At 37.1% G+C, this 17,888-nt stretch overlaps 1 protein-coding gene across 1 annotated transcript; it reads left to right on the top strand.

Annotated features, from left to right (window-relative positions):
- The first annotated feature begins 5,185 nt into the window (after positions 1 to 5,185).
- Positions 5,186 to 17,568, top strand: LOC113232472. Its single transcript, XM_026467215.1, has 8 exons — positions 5,186 to 5,295; positions 7,377 to 7,611; positions 8,455 to 8,666; positions 11,139 to 11,378; positions 15,253 to 15,456; positions 16,212 to 16,423; positions 16,677 to 16,796; positions 17,431 to 17,568. Exons 1-8 carry the CDS (start codon positions 5,293 to 5,295, stop codon positions 17,513 to 17,515), a joined length of 1,311 nt encoding a protein of 436 aa, XP_026323000.1. The 5' UTR covers positions 5,186 to 5,292; the 3' UTR covers positions 17,516 to 17,568.
- The last annotated feature ends 320 nt before the right edge of the window (positions 17,569 to 17,888 follow it).

Genomic DNA, 17,888 nt, shown 5'->3' with positions numbered 1-17,888 from the left:
CATTAAATGTGGTAGCAAAGATAAAATATAATTTCTAGGCCAGGTTGAAGTGTGGACACGTCAACATGCATAGGGTCATGAGAGACAAAATCATGGAGATTGAGTAGATTGCGTGCTCTGCTTGTAATTCAAACAGCCGTACCATTCATTGATTTTAAAATAAACACTTCTCAATCATACCCAGTACAGAGAGCTCGCTTTTTAAAAACCTACGGTAAAGTGCAATCAATCAGTCAGTTCTCATGATTTAAACCAATACCCATACCCAGCAGATTTGTCCCTGAGTTGTACTGTAATGATGCTCCTCCTACGCTTGTCATAGGGATTGACAATTGGCATTTATCTATTGCGAAAGCCATCAATAAAGGTACGAATTCGCAACCGGTAGCAATTTAAACGGCATTGGGTTGGATTATACTTGGGTTTACCAATAGTTAACATAACGCAGATACAGTGCATCGAATCTTTGTGTCATGCACTACCCACTGAAATTTTGAGCTCTAGGTCCAAGCTCGAAGAGCTTATAAAACGTAATATAAGGTAGATACCATTTGGTAGTAACAAACAAAAATCTAACGAAACTTGAGGTCGAACTGCTCGCCAACTTCGACCTCGCTTTGAAGTTGACTTGTGCTGGAATGAATGAAGTCTTTGCAGCTCTCTTGGCCGATGGCGTAGAGCCGTGAGATTAGAATAGGATAGAAATCATTTATTCCTTAAATAATCAACATAGTACACATGCATTTTATAATAATAATACTGATATTCATAGTAATAATAACATAAGGATTCGAAGCTAAATACATATAATATATAGAGTACAAAGCGTGTGTATAGTGCTGCCAAGAAAACTGTGACCCTTTCAGTTTGTTGTCGTCTCACCTTCAAGTGCTATGACGCTGATTTTCTGTGGATCAGCACACAATTGACACGGAACATAGTAGCAGACACTAAAGGCATTGAATGACACTAGTACATAATTATATTAATTTAAACACAAAACATGAACAGTAAATTCCATTAAGACACAATTAATGTAGTTACCATTTAATAGGTACCTTGTTATGTGCAACAAATTACAATACGATTGTATTGAAATTAATATGATAAAATAGGATCGTGTGTGTATTTGTTTTATAAAATTGTAAAATAAGGTTTAATTAATTGAGAAGTTTCATTACAATTGGACAAACTAACAATATTAAAGTAAAACGCATATGTCCTCGGCACATCAACAACTACGATAGATATTTTTGAAGATTTAGCAGATACTCTTTGAGCAATTTTTTGAATACAAATAATGATTGGCGGAAGTATTATTAGCGGACCATTTCAGGCGACGCTGTGTCGTGGAATGCTTGCCGACTCTAGCTCCACGACGTGTGTGTTGTTCATTGGGGACCCCATTCTCGTCGCTGATGTAAACTCCTCGAGAGGAACCTGGCACCAGGTTGTCATAACCGGTTTGTTAGTTGGCCGTGATGGAGCCTTATCTACGTGTGGTGGACGTACGGACCGCTGAAGAGATGAGTCGCTCCTACGTCGACCCCATACATTTTTTTAATTTTATATAAACAAAAGGAGAAGTACACGACAGCACCATCCTTTTTATATTCAAACTGCTTTTGGTGATGAAGCACCATGCAAGACGACTATTTATAGCTGGTTTGTAGAATTGAAACGCGGTCGTGTGAATCTCAGTGACGAATTTCGTAATGGTCGTCCGTCCATCTGCTGTGAACAACAAAAACATCGATGCTGTGCGCCGTACGGTCAAAACAGACAGGCAAGTGACGTACCATGAGATTCGGGCATCTCTCGGCATAGGCATGAGTCAAATACAATCAATACTATACAAAGATTTGGGTGTTAAAAAGCTGTGCTCTCGGTCCCACATAATTTGACTGAGGCTCAAAAAAACGGATCGCGTCACTTGGTGCAATGCCACGCCTACCAGATTCAACGAAGGGGCGTCCAATTTAGTGTGGGACATAGTAACAGGTATAGTTACCTGTTACTATGTCCACACTAAATTTTGCATGGATTTATAGTTTCGATCCCAAAACAAAGCAGCAATCGAGCGCATGGGTCTTTCGAGATGAGCCGAAACCAACCAAAGTGGCGCGTGTGCAAAGTGCCTCTAAGCGGATGATCGCTTCTTTTTTTAATAAAACTGGACACGTGGCTACTGTTGCTTTGGAGAATCGCTGTGCCGTGAATAGTGATTGGTACACGACCATTTCTTTGACGGAAGTTATTGACTCCGTAAAAATAACTGTAAACGCCGTATCATTTGCACCACGGTAATGCCAGTTCTCACACGGCCAGACAGACAAATGAATTTTTGAAGGTGAACAACGTTGACCATATGAGCCATCCCGCGTACAGTCCCGACCTGGCACCTTGTGACTTTTATTCATTTCCAAAAATTAAGAACCAGTTACACGGTCAACGATTTTCATCACCTGAAGAGGCTGTCGAAGAGTATGAAAAATATGTTTCAGAGATTATCACGGAGGAGTGGCATAAATGTTTTCCGAATTGGTACATTCGTATGAGAAAGTGCATTAACGCTAACGGAAAATATTTTGAGAAACAATAAATTAATTTCTGACCATTTATAGTATTTTTTCTTATTCATTCCGGAAACTTACAGTGCGTCTTACGTGTACGGTGTTAGATAGAAGTAGATAGAGATATATTTATTTGTAAGCATACACGGTAAATACAGTTTACATATTTAAGATTAGACTTATGATTCTGCGTGTTGCGCCAGTAACTGGCATACAAATATTAATAGCAAATATTATACATTGTTCACAAGTATTACATATAGTCTTATTACATAAATAATTAAACCATATCCTATTACATTATAAAATTAAATTTTGTTCATTAAATAATATAATTAAAGAAAAATCATGATTTAATAAAAAAAAGGAACGCATGTCAAAGCAATAAACATGCAAACGGTCACAGGCTTCAAAATTTAAATAATAATAATAATAAATAACGCACACACTCAACATAGCCCCGCACTAGGGAAACCCTGTGTCGCGGATGCCATGGACACACACATAGACAACCACAAATTACACCCAAACTCACGAGAGAAATAAATGTACGCCATACAAACATTCTCCCGGCCCGAGAATCGAACCTGAGACCTCTGCGTGGCAGTACGGCATGGTAACCGTTCGGCCACAGAGGCAGTCAAAAACTCATTTACATTATAAAAACAATTTGTCACACGCAATGCAAATAGTAGTTTCTTAAATCTATACATAGATAAAAATTTTATATCGTCAGGTAATTCGTCAGGTAAAATTATATAATTTTACATGTATAACATGTGTTATAGCAATTCCTTTGAAAACATCTAGTAGTGTGTACCTATATGTCGGGCCAAACGATAGGGATATCGGGTTAAAAAAGGAACATTTTTTGAAGTAAATAAATAAGTATGTGTTTTGACAAAAATACATATCTCGAATATATATAAGGAAGGAATGGACAATATTCTTAATACATTTTGCACCAAAAATTCATATTTATCACTTAATCCTTCACCTCGAAGGATTTTTTTATCATAACCAGACAAAAATCGTGCTTGTTCCATCGGTCACAGCCAGTTGAAAAAGATATATATGTATATTATTATTATATAGTCTTTCCCACTTAGAACTTAGAAAACGGACTTGATATTGTACATGTTTTGCTTTAACACATAATTGTTGCCAGTTGTGACTATTAGACGGCCCCGTTGATTAGTGTAAATCTTTGAATAAGAATAGTACTCAAGGGGTAGCGCTATTTTGTTGTTACTGAAAAGTAACGACTAAAAAAGAATTTCAATTAATTCGAAAACTAGGATATTTAAATCATATGAATAAAAGGTGCTCAAGATTCATAAAGCCTTTTCCTAAAATCATAATAACGTTAAAATACAAAAAAAAACAGTTTGTTGCTTTTAAAATCACAACGCTTCGTGTAAATGGAAATCTTAATTAATTGCAAACGGAGATTGATTTTTGAACGAGTGTTTTAGATAATTATTTTTTCATTCGAGCATGCAATCTGAAAAAATATTCAGTCAAATAATACATTTGAATATTTGTCGTATTCAATGAAGTGAACGATATGAATTCAAGTTATGTACTTATTTAAGCTATGCACAGTGGGTTTTTTATTATTAACTAATTGTCACAGTAAGTAAATTACATACACACACAAAAACACAACCACATAAGTAAAGTTTCATCGCACACCGCTTACTTACTTAAGTACATCGGTGGCGTCATTACGCCAGAGTAAGTAAGAACCCACTTTGGGTCATTACCTAAAGTGGGTTCTGAGCCTGCTCCTTACAGCCACTAGCACCGATATCCTTTTGGTCTTTCTGGACTTCATCGCTCCAGCGGCACCTAGGACGCCCAACCGGGCTGTGTCCGTTCGGTCATCCCAAATCACCGCGACAGGATCCTAGCCCATTCTCTCCACATCGCTAGATGACATTAAACCGTTTTTGTGTTTACCCTAGAGGAGTAACTACGATACCGCACCACAACCACATACGTTTCTCAACATCATTGACAACCCCATCAAAGTCTTTACGATACAGGTCAACCAGACGCAACACACTCCACGTGAGATTATCGTTCTTGCGCAGTTTCTCACCTTGCCTTTCTGGCGCAAGCGTCCGGTAGCGTCTTGAGCGGAGGTTGCCGCCAAACTCAGTGTCCGCCTGGCCCACTACTTAAATTTTTATAAGGGTAGCCTTCAGCTCGCCTGCTATCTGGTGGCGCCATCAGTCATGATCATCAAAGGCCAACTGCAAAATGAATAATCATTAAAGAATAAATTGGTCAGAAGTTGAATAATATTTCTCATGGAACTCCCGTGTTCTATTTTCGGTTTAATTAATTTAGGTCATAAAGTTTTGTTCTGTTCTCTTAATCTAAAATGAAGAATCAGATTCTTGGAGACCAGGTAATTGGTGTTTCTACTGTTTCTTGGTAAGAAAAACTAAAACAACAAAAACGCTTCAGAAAAAGAGCTTTTTTTTGTTGTTAATTAAGTTGGTTATATTTATTCTCTGCATATATATATAATTTAGTTTAGACAGCTGCAGATATATATATATATATATATATATATCTGCAGCTGTCTAAACTCTTCTAATAACTTTTGTCTTGTTTGTTTTTGCATTGTACTATTTGGATTAAACATTAGATTGTTTCAGTAAGTCACAATGTTCAATATGGTACCCCAATAACAATAGAAAAAAGATATATGGTGAGTTTCTTTTAGCATTAATTTGCCTACTTTACTATGTTGGCCTGAAGAGAGTTGAAAACGGATTCTACGACATAATTGCGAATAATGAAGAATTCTACATTTTGTTTGGCTTTTGTTGTAAATTAATATGGTGTTTTGTCCGTCCTCGAATGACTTTTCTGGCAGTCAAACCAGAACATGTGTAATCATAAACCAAACGTTCTCTGAACTGCCTCTGTGGCCGAACGGTTACCATACTGGACTGCCGCGCAGAGGTTCCGGGTTCGTTTCCCGGGCCGGGAGAAATATTTATATGGCCTACATTTATTTTTCTTCTCTCGTTGTCTTAGTGTGTCTGTGGCACCTGCGATACAAGGATTTTTTTATAATATCAAGTGATGGGACTAGCAAGTCGTTACCCTAGTGCGGGGCTATGAATGTGTGCGAGTTATTTTTTTATTAATTTTTTACACCTCAATGTTATCTTGCTGATACTACCGAAAAGCACTTCGAAAATTTTATAATTTTTCAACCGATTCTTTAACAATGAGCAATAAACACAGGAGACGTACGACTTGAAAAAAAACATTATAATCTTCGTTATATGTCATCCCTTCATTTATTTTGTTACAAATACCGCACAGCAATACAAGTCAGCAAATTACAATTGGGTACGGCTTCGGAATATGCTTCGGAATTCTTTACTTAAGTTTACTTTATTATATATTTGATATATCAGAACAGAACAGTGCAGAGCTCAGTAGTGGATTCCCAAGTACTATAGCCAGGATTTTTTAAGGCGAGAGTGATCAGGCATTAGTGAACAAAATATAAAGTCGCCTAAAAGAAAGATTGAACTTTCCTCGTCCTTTCACATCTTCACTTACCTAAAGCTTAGTGCAGATTATTTGCAACGTAATATGCAATGCAACGCGGACATCTACGTACTCAAAGTGTTTGTCGAAAGGCCTACAATCGACAGACGACGAACCAATCGACGAACACATTAAAATATGAAATGGCATACCCCATAAATGTTGCAACGCATGTTACATTGCCTGTAGTGTTGCAAATAATTTATACCCGGCTATCGCAAAGATCTGAGGGGCACTGCCACTGCGCCTGTCACCCTGAGATATAAGTTGACAACTCCCATGTGCCTGTTATTTCACCAAAACTATAAACAAACGTACGAGCATATACAGTTTTTTTTTTTTATTTAGTAACAATTAAGGTGGTTATCTACCGACGAAGAGAAACGAGAATTTAAAAAAAAATTGAAATCTCGCCAGCCTTTTTCCACCAAAAATGCGAGCCATCGCGACCTCGCGCAAGTTCTCGCTGTGGTTGTAGAGAGTGAAAATTCATTGCTGTTCGTCTAGCAATAAACACACGACAAAAGTAACATGTTCCGTAAATTATTGTTATAAAAATATATTAACGGGAAAAGAATCAGATGAAGCAATTTTTTCTTAATCTCAAATCGTACGTACACCACAATCTCGCTATTGCTATTATTAGCTACCGATCGCTCGAAAATCGAGTTTACTTTGCAGAGTATAATACTCCATGTAGGCAGCACTACAGTACTATTTTACATCAATAAATATTTCAATTCCATACAAAGCCTATCTCCGTCAATCCAGACCATTCTCAAGATGTGCTAGGAGAGAATAGAAATTTTGCCACACAAATTTGAATCCTAGTCTCGTCACGTCTCGCCAGTGGTGGAAAAGCACCTTTAGACTCTAATAAGGCTCAATTAATATAGCCACGGTACGGAATAGAAGTGAATTTTTATACTAAAATTATACATAGCATTATGAACTATATGTTAATTGTATAACGTACATATACTAGATACGGTAGCTTTAGCTTATTAGGTGACATGTACCACACGCAAAATAGGCGCCTTGACGTCGAGTTGCGGACACCAGCCCGTTACACCAAGTAGGTGACATGTGGTATTGCTTAACATGCACAACTTTTACGTTTCGTCATTTGATATAAAAAAAAGAATCTAAGGCCACATTCTAGACCACTTTTTTATTATTATTTTACAGACGTAAGTAATAACTGAACTAACCACTTGTGTATAGGTGTATCTGACAAGAGCTGAGCTGTCTCCGGTTCAATATGACAATTGGATTTGCGGTGGAGCAATAGTGTCAGAATGGCTAATCGTAACTTCGGCTGCATGCGTTGAAGACGTCCAATTCTTGTACGCAATTGCTGGGTACAAGAAATATATACAACCAGGATCAAACGTCTTTAAAGCAGATGAATGTATAGAGCATTCAAAGAAAAAAATTGTTAATATTTGTGTACCATCAAGTAAGTGCTGGCAGAAGTACATTTTTTACATTATTAAGCTAATAGGTGATAATAAATAATAACATTCACAGAACAATAAATACAGTAGAAGCGTTTAGTGAGCGTGACACATGCGCCAACAGTACACGGAGTTCGACATACTTGAGCTCAGTCCACTATATTCGCTTTGTATGTCATGGTCGTATCAATTATCTCACGCAAAACCTAGAAAATTGGGGAAAAACGCCTTATTTGGCTACTTTGGAATGCAAAAAATATAGACGCACCTGTAATATTATCCGTGGTAGTGTTTCGTATTATCGTTAAGTCTTATTTTGTTTAATTTTAATAAATTTTCCATTTTCTGTTTATCGTAACAGATTTTTGGTTATTTAATTGGGTAAAGTTTAATTTGTTATTTCTTTTTAAATTAAAAACTATTACTAATCATTATCAAGATTTCATAGTGTTTAATATATGATACTGAGTTTTAGCGACAGCAGTTCTGATAGTTCTTTCGTTGTTTTTTTTTTCGTGATTAAATCATTTATTTATCTCTACACTTTACTTATATTACACGTAGAGTTAAATATCGTACTGTAGCAAAATGGTGGACACGAATAAGTACGGGGTCAAGAGCACGTCATACTTGACATTTAACATTTAAATCCAACTCTATACCGCTTTCGATAAAGTGTGAAGCTTGCCGTGCTTTTGACTGTACATCGCTGTAGTGTTAATTCTGCAAAAACAATTTATTAATTTATTATTTTATTATTTTAATTTATTATTAATGTATTAGCGTTATAATAAAAACGCATAACAATCTGTAAGCGTCATTCCTTGAATTGTACTCTGTTTTAGGATACAAGTTTGACTATGGAATTACGGAACACTGGGCTGACATAGATATAGCTGTAGTTGAAGTAGAGTCAGCATACGATTTCAAAAACCCTATACATGGCAGATGTTCATGGATTCCTAATGCTATTAACATAAGCTATGATCCACGTCATAGTCAACCAGACACGGATGCAATGGTGTTAGGATGGGGATCTACACGTGTTTGGCGAAAAGTATGGCTGTTAAAATATTATTTAACTATTTTATCATAAGCATAAGTTACTTATATGTGCAAAACACAGGTTCTATATAAGTCGCCATGTACCTATAAAATAAATATATTTATGTCCGGTCAGGGGTTTGGCATACAAACATATTGAAGGTATATTATTTTAATAGCACTAGAGCTCCTTGTGTAACTGCCACCTTACCTATTTGTGCCACCAAGCGGTGTGAGCATTACTGCGTTCCGGCTTGGAAGGGTATGAGTGCTGATGAAATTACAGGCACATGGGAATAGTGATGCTCAAAGTGGCACTGCAAATGTTATGGATAGGCATGTCGCTTACCACCAGGTGCACGACTTGTTCGTCCCGTCACCTGGCATTATAAAAAAAATATTTATATACATTTACTCATATGCACTTCAATAGACTAAACCAGATGTACCATGTTTTTTTTATAGTACCATAATTATGGGCGCGCACATTATGGATTTAATAAGTCCAACCCGCTCGGGTTTTAACCAGGTTTTTACCCAAAGCGCAGGTTTTAACATATTTCAGCCCAAAATTGCGGATAGAAACGGCGAATACGGAATTTGGTATAATTTCATACTTGGACGTAGTGGGACGGTCTCTTACTAGATGGACAGGTGACCTACGTCCTGATTTTGATTCAAATAGGAATCGATCCGATCGGGCAGTCTCGAAATCAGATGGATTTCAGAGCGAGAAGATGAACCTGATTCCTACTATATCTTTCTAATTTGTGAGCTGAATCAACTATTAGAACTGTCAAAAGTTTCCGATCGGCCAGTTGTGAATTGCAATCGTGCGCCTCGACTCGAAAAAGATGCAGTTTCCGATCGGGAGAGGCATTCCAAATCAAGCTGCTGGTAGTCGGCGTGTAACCGATGGATGCACGTCGCGTCCGACCGACTAGTCTGGCATCTTTGGGGAAGGCCTATGTTCAGCAGTAGACGTCTTCCGGATAATATGATGATAATGATAATTAGTGTTTATTGGCAGAAATAGGTATGGTGGCAATATTTCTCTTAGGGAATTCCTTCAAAATAATAAATATAATAAACTGCTAAATATGTCTCCAAATGGTGTTTATGAGTGTTAAAAAATTGTTACACGTCCTTCTAGTACGGGACCGCCTCACTGAACTCCTTCCAGGCGCACGTCAGCTATCACTCGATTGATCAACTTTAGTTATTAATTTCTATATTTATGTCTGTTGAAACATACCAAGTACAGTGCCTTGGAACCGATGTACGATTTTGTGCCAATTGTAGTCGAGACTGCGGGGACTTGAGGTGCGGAGGCCAAAGAGCTCATCGGGGAGTTGGGTCGTCGGCTTAGAGATAGAGGTTGTGATCCACGCTCTGGATCTTACTTGGTGCAATAAATTGCATTGGACATTCAGCGCGGTAATGCTGCAAGTGTTATGAGGACGTTTGAACCAACTAAGATCCTCCTCCTGAGACTTAGCAAACTGTAATAGGAAAAGCGCTAAACGCCCAGTGCACTTTAAAATGTGCTTATACTAAATACAACAACCACATGTTTCAGACCCAAGCAGGCATGCTCTCAGTTTTGTACGAAAAACGTATTTTTATAGATACGCCATTGACATATAAAATGTATAGCCTTATCATGCTGGGCCGTGGTCCTTAGGCCACTCAGAGGTCTTGAGTTTGATTCCGTGGTCGGGAGAAATATTTGTATGGCCTGCATTTATTTCTCTCGTGAGTGTGGGTGTAATTTGTGGTTGTCTATGTGTGTATACATAGCACCCTCGATTCAGGGTTTTCCAAGTGCGGGGCTATGTTGAGTGAGTGCGTTATTATTATTGCATAATTACCGTTTGACAGCAGAAATAGGTAAGGTGGCAGTACTTCCCTGGGCGAACTAGTATTGTGGTAGGCTCTGTGCCGACTGGATAGCGACCACAGTACACACGGCGGAAAACCCTCCACAGTGAAACGCTTTTGCGAATCGCGTTCAGGGATCAGTTGGTGTACATCCAGTGCATTTGGCCAGACCGGCAAAATGATAGTGACGGAGTGAAGATATTTGTGTTTTCCATCCGTTACTCTCATCTCTGGACTGTATTCGCACTTTCCATCAGGCGCGGTGCAGTCATTTTGTCGAGTCGCAATAAAAAAAAAAAAAAAAAAAAAAAAAAAAAACTGTTTTTTTTATAATATCAAGTGACGAGGCAAACAAGATCATGCGCCTGATGGTAAGCTACATGCCTGTCCATAATAGTTGCAGTGCCACTCAGAGCTTTAAATCGCAAAGATATGAGGGGCACCTCCACTGCGCCTGTCACCCAGAAACATAAGTTGACAAGTCCCATGTACGTGTAATTTCACCACTCTTTCATAAGAAGCTCTACTGCCACTGAATAATAATATACAATATCAGAGTAAACTTCGGTTGTGTTGAACCGTTCCCTTTATTTTTAATTTTCAGCCCAATGATACAAAAGACTACAACACAGAAACCTTGAAATATGCTCCAGTACGCATTGCAAAAAAGACTAAGTGCATGGAAGCTTACGAAGACATACCTAAACTATTACATACAATTGAGAAATATATGATTTGTACCATCAACCCTGGCAACATAGATGATAAAGGAAACATAATCGTTCCACCCATTCCAATAGTTGATACGCGTGCAACTGAGGACGCCACATTGCGATCTGTAGACGTATGTAAATAATCCACTAATATCCATACTATCTATTACAAATACACGAAAAAGTTTGGATACTTTTTAATCAAATTTGTATTGAATTGATATTCAATTATTTTTTTGTGAAATTACTCCACTAGTTTGTTATAATTATTAATACGAAGCTCGAACACTTAGAAAACATTCCGTCGATCCGGCCGGATTCGTAGCGACGTTTTCTAGCAAACCCTGTCAGACGCTATGCCAACTAAGCCACGGAATGAACCAGCGGACCTCACGAATTTTTCCATGTGCTTGTTTGTCGGATCTTTGTATTTGGTTTTCAATGACTTTTTAGCCGTAGCGCCATCTATGAGAAATCTATGAAAGTATTTCATCACCCAGTTAGGTAACTTAAATCAATAACACCGAAACTGCGATGAAATTTGACACAAAATTTTTAACTGCCTCTGTGGCCAAACGGTTGCCATGCTGGGCTGCCTCGCAGAAGTCCTGGGTTCGATTCCCGGGCCGGGAGAAATATTTGTAAGGCCTACATTTATTTATCTCGTGTGTTTGGATGTAACTTGGGGTTGTTTATATATGTTAGTCCATGGCACCCGCGGTACAGGATCTACCTAGGCGGGACTATGAGTATGTGCATTATTTATTCATACTCAAATATATTTTATTTATTTATTTTAGAGGACTAACATACATGCAATATAATAAAACACTATTTCTAACTAATCTACACGAATTGCGCTTGTCGGCGACGTGTTGCGCAATCTGGTGTCAGGTAACCGGCCGCGGAATCGCCGACACATGACACCCTTCGGCCAAAATTCTTCTTTCATGAAGGTCGACAGATGTTCAGTCGATACTATCACCACAAACGATTTGAAATTCACGTTGTGGCGGGAGTCCAACCGCTTGACCCTCAGGGTGTATTTGGCTTTTCTGATGTACTCCACTATCTCCTCAGACTTCATGAAGTAATGCAGCCGCGAAATATAATGATCTGGACCCCAATTCTGCTAACTTTTGAAACCACCAGTCATTGCAATTTCATTAGACTCGCACTGAGATTTTTTACATTTAGGATAATATTTGTTATTCTACTAAAATCCAGTTTCATTTGGCAGATGAGTCTCGACATAGCATCAGTAGAATGGCAGTGACATTATTTACTCATTCAACCACTATATTCCGTCCAACCATTTATTTAACTTTTAACAGCTCGAATTCTAATCAATTAGTGGTGTCCTATTGCATTTCCGATTCCATTTTTTTATAACAATCGATTTTATATATGAAAAGGTTTAAATCGTGAATTTGGGCCGGGTCAAAAAAGAAGATATTATCTGATTGGGATCGTAGTGTTGCGTTTGACAATTTGTGTACTCAAGAATTAATAATTTTAATATTAATGAGGATTCACGTGATGATTCCCGTTCATACAGAGAAGAATCCGACGATTCATTATAACAATAAAAATTTACTATAATTATTTATAATTTATTTCATTTAATTATAATTTATTAAATAGGTATCAAAATTTGTCAACTTGAATAATCTTCGTTACATAATCTGTTGACTCTGTATACATTGGAGCTAAAGGGCACGTCGTTTCACTAAAAATAATATAGTCCAGGAATTATTGCAATTTTTGTCCATAGATGTCTTAGAGGATGGAAAAAATCTACCTTATCTACAGAATAAACGTCCCCACCTAAACCAAAAATGTCCACCACAAATGGTGGATTTAGTGTTGTACCATAATCATAGATATAGCAATATCGACATGCAAGTGAATGCCTTGAATGTTGAAACTGTTGTTAGCGTGTTTTATGTTTGCAAATTTTTGTAGTTTACTGTAATTAAAGTGTGATTAATACTAGACAATTATTACTAGGCAAGTAATGAGCCATTTTAATGAAAATTAAATATAAAGTTATTTACCAATAAATGTAACGATGGAATTGCATTTCCATATAATCTAGTTACATTCAAAGTTCTATTTAAATTTGAATGGAGCGAACAAACGAAGATGGTATTGGATCCGATGTTTATGTTCGGCAGTCCTATAATTTCTAACCGTTCTTTCTTTCTTTTTTCATTTGTAGGTAAACTTTAAAAATAATAAAAATCAAATAATAAAAACCTCGTAGTGAATTGTTTCAATAACACAATATCGATAATATATTATATGCTTACAAGAACAACACTATCTCAAAATAGTCGTTATCAACCAATCATCAAAATATACTAAACAAACTATACAGGCAATCTAAAGTAACCAAAGCAAAATTCGGCAAGACTTATGAATAAACTATTCAAATGAGTCTAATTACATGAAATATTTCGGCTATTGTATGATTTATAGGCAAAAAAATAACACATTCCGGTGTAATCTAACATTCGGTTGATTTCCGCTTTTTCTACTGCCGCATCTCTTAATGCTATAGTGACGCACTTTTATCAATACTTAATTGTTCTCATTGTCAATATTTTTGTCCATTTCATTACAATTCCTGCGAATAATTTATTAAAACATTTGGCCAAACATTGGTTTTGACATTTGATGTACTTCCCTTTGACAACCGGATACGGATGTCAAATGGTACTCCAATAATGGTAAAATGAGGACAGTTGGCATTTAAGATGACGTTACGTATTTTCGATTCCCGTGTTTGAAATAAATCAATGTGGTGCTATCTCTTCTGGCTTACGACTGCACGCTGTAGTTAAACAAAGACAATAAAATATTTATGTTTTCACCTTCTAAATGCATCATATACATGTAACGTCTGATTTATATATGTCAATGTAACATGTCCTTTAGTTTCCATAGTCTAAGATGGTTGTATGTCATTAATTACGGAACTTCGTAGGCATACATATGTCAAAAGTTTAATAAATGGTTGGACAGAGTATAACGGTCAATATTGTCTTAGTAAAACTACCATAGAAATTACTATACATATCTTAATTTCTATCTCGTTTTAACAGCAATCTTAGATTCTATGTTTCAATGTTTCAATGGTTCTTCAAATTAAATGTTTTTTTATGTCAAATAATTAGTAGACTACATCATCGACGTGCCATTGATCAGCCATTGAAAAGCAGAATATCAAAAAATTGCAAAGGTAGTTGAATATGTAGCTCAAAGTCTACTCTTAACTTTGAGCGAATATCAAACATACAAAATCCTAAAACATTAAAAACATTGTAATGTTCAATAATACTTAGGATTATGTTTCTGTACGTGAGAGGTAAAGAACCTTCAGCGCCTTTGCACACTGCATCCGACTCGTATTCTTTCGGAATCCGAGACTATTCAGATCTAGAAAACCCAGACCCACTTTGAATGTCCCTCGTTTAGAGATAAAATTATCCCTGTGACATTTCGGAATGCAATTTTTCGGATTCGGAAAGGGCCCTGTACTCCTGCCATTAACCTTTTACGATCAAACTAGGCTGTACCAATGTCTTCTTTCGAAATAAAGGGCAACAGTGGACATTCCATTCGGATGATGTTAAGTGGATAGACGTGGTAGCGCTATTTTGCTTGTGGTGTGTACAGGACTTTATTCGTGCTAGCGGTGCACGGATGCACCTACTCAATTTTTGTTTTAGCGCTATGCTTAGATACACAAGCTCCTCCATCAATCTTAGCATCCTCCTGGGTTTGTTAAAGACTTCGGAGAGCGACCTGGTACGTATGATGGATACAGATTATTTTTTTAAGACAACTTAATTGAATGAAATTCGGTGGGAATTAGCGTATAGGCCAGTTGAGAAAGAGGTACTGTGAGCAATTTCTCATCAGATCAATAGAGAATTTAGCAACAAACAAATTATGGAATACTCGTGTACCTTCATCTTAATTGTATTTTGTAATTTTTAGCGTATGTTACGACAGAACCTTCAGGACAATTATTATTACGATGGCTTAAGAAAAAGTAATTTCTATGGGCGCTTCACAATAGACCGGGATAATATTACTGCTCGAAAAACCAATTCAGAATATATTGAAATGAAACAACCCAGAGCGATTCAAATCGATCAAAACATTACCCGTTTTTCTGCGAGAAGAAATGGTATATGTCAGGTAAAGTTTCTTAGAAATAGCATTGAGTTTAGGATTGATATCTTAAGACTTAACATACATACTATTGTAAATATTATTAAATGAAGCCGGTTTGACTTCATGTGTCTCCTGCAGAGGCCGTGTGTCGCATCGGACTCGCACTTTATACGATGAGCTTTTCAGTGAATTAATAACATCTTGACGAAACCGTGTAAAGTCCCCCAACATTGGACCAGTGTGGTGGACTACGTCTTAAACCCTTGCCGAGGAGGAGACCCGTACCCAGTAGCGGGACATATACATGGGTTGATGATGATAATGATGATATTACTTTCATAATAATATCACAGTCTAACTAGTGATAAAATTATATTTATTATTTAACACGCATGCAAAGGGAAAGCAATCACGCATCAATGAAATCTCTGAGTAAAGAACAGCTCATTACCCGATAAACTTAGGCCAAATAAGTGTGAAAATTTATTACTGTCCACTGCTCCAAACTTTTAAACGTAGGTGGATACTAACATTGTATGCTCCAAGCCCAGTTGGGGGGCTCCGATGTAGGCGGCGTTCGTGAGCTCGCATGTAGCTTATGCATCCAATCTCCTGGGCGAAGGTCCAGTGGTAATAAGCTGTGAGCAGACCATTTTCAAAATTATAACTGATTTCCACAGATGGTCGGTTCAAGCGTAACGTACTAACAAAGAGCTGTGTAAATAGACTAAAGAGCATCAGTGCCCGTAAAGTAATGAGATAAAAGTATTTGCTTTCAGAATGATCACGGTGGTCCTCTTGTAACATGGGTTGGGAGTGAGGTACGCCTCATTGGCACAGCGTCAGTTTTTCTAGTGAATTCAAATAACGATTGCGTTGGACCGTTTCTATATACGAGTACTCAATGCAGTGGAGCGTTTCTTGCCTGCGTTTTAGGACCTGAAAAAATTGACCCAGAGTCATCAGAACCACGAAGCCACAAAAAACGCAGGTAATAAATATGTAAAAATGGGCTAGAACCATCATTTTGGAACAGACCGTGAAAATGATGGCACGAAGGTCTAAATGGTTTACACGATAGGTTGCAACACGAATAGTGCTGCAATCAGATTCAAGTTTACGATCTTCTATATAAGCAGCACATGAGTCGAAAAGACTCGGGTGACGCAGGTGAGAATTCAAATCTAGGACCTCCTGTATAGGAGACAAACATGCTTCCAACTGCTTTTTTTGTTGATTTTTAGACAAGGTGAGGGATCTGTATTGGATTGGCATATATTGGATAGTGAATGCAATGAACCACTTGCTAAACTTGGTATACAAATTATAAGAAGAAAAGTATCGTGGATGAACCATCCGGACGGGTAATTATGAATTCGTTACAAAAATATTATTATCGGACGCGTGTACCTTACCATTGGAACCAAACATAAATTTTAACACCTGTACAAACAGGCTGCGCTATTGTTCATTGTTTCAATTCCTTGTACATTTGACTATTAACATTATTTTTTATAATTATTTATTAGTACAAAGATCGAACACAAAGAAAAATTCCTTCGATACGGCTGCGCTCGAACCAGCGACCTCGCCAAACCAGGGCTAACGCTCTCCTATCTGAGCTACGGAACGAACCAGTAAATCTTATGAATTTCTCTAAATGCTTGTTGCAAATCTTGTTTAGGGTTTTTTAGAAGTTAAAGGTTAGTGATATAGCTTTGTATGTTTCCTTTTAAATATCATAGTCTGAAAACAGCAGTTTCCAAATTTCGTAATTTCCAACCAAAAGACCTAACTTTATGCAGTTTTGTTGTTGAAAATCAAATCCAATACAAATTGTATATATATGTGTACCATATTATTTAAATAAACAACAAATTATGAAATAATGAACAAATTCGCGCGAACTGGTTTTTCTTCAATTCCATGACATTGCGGTGATAAAAATGTTTCTCAACACCTTTCACAGTTTGTAAAACATCAATTTTTTTTTAACAGACCAGCGGCAAATGAATTGCCGTTCGATTTATTCGAACGACCACAAGTACCACTCAACAACTTTAATAAGAAAAAACTAAAATAAATTATAAATAACGTAATCTTTTTATACAATTATTATGTGAATAAAAGAAACTAGTATTGATTTCTTTTTGAATTTTTCCTATCCATTTTAAAAATGATTATGTCATTTTTTATCAGTTTTTCTTTCTATTGATTCATCTGAGATGTAAATTGAGACTTTTTTATGATACTAAATAACGGTACGAACGAATCGTGGATAAGCCTGGACAGTTGCAGTGTCACTCGAGAGCTTTAAACCTGAAAGAGCTAAGGAACACTGTCAGTGCACCCGTCACCCTGAGAAATAAAGTTGACAAGTAACGTGTGCCTGTAACTTTACTAGCGAAACACAGTAATGCTCACATTCCTAAATATGGTGGCAGCACTTCCAAACA

This window comes from Hyposmocoma kahamanoa, unplaced genomic scaffold (assembly GCF_003589595.1).
Source record: "Hyposmocoma kahamanoa isolate Upper Pololo Valley unplaced genomic scaffold, ASM358959v1 76, whole genome shotgun sequence".
Lineage (NCBI taxonomy): Eukaryota > Metazoa > Arthropoda > Insecta > Lepidoptera > Cosmopterigidae > Hyposmocoma > Hyposmocoma kahamanoa.
The sequence above is the reverse complement of the archived record's forward strand: the minus strand, read 5'-3'. Positions and strand labels throughout refer to the sequence as shown.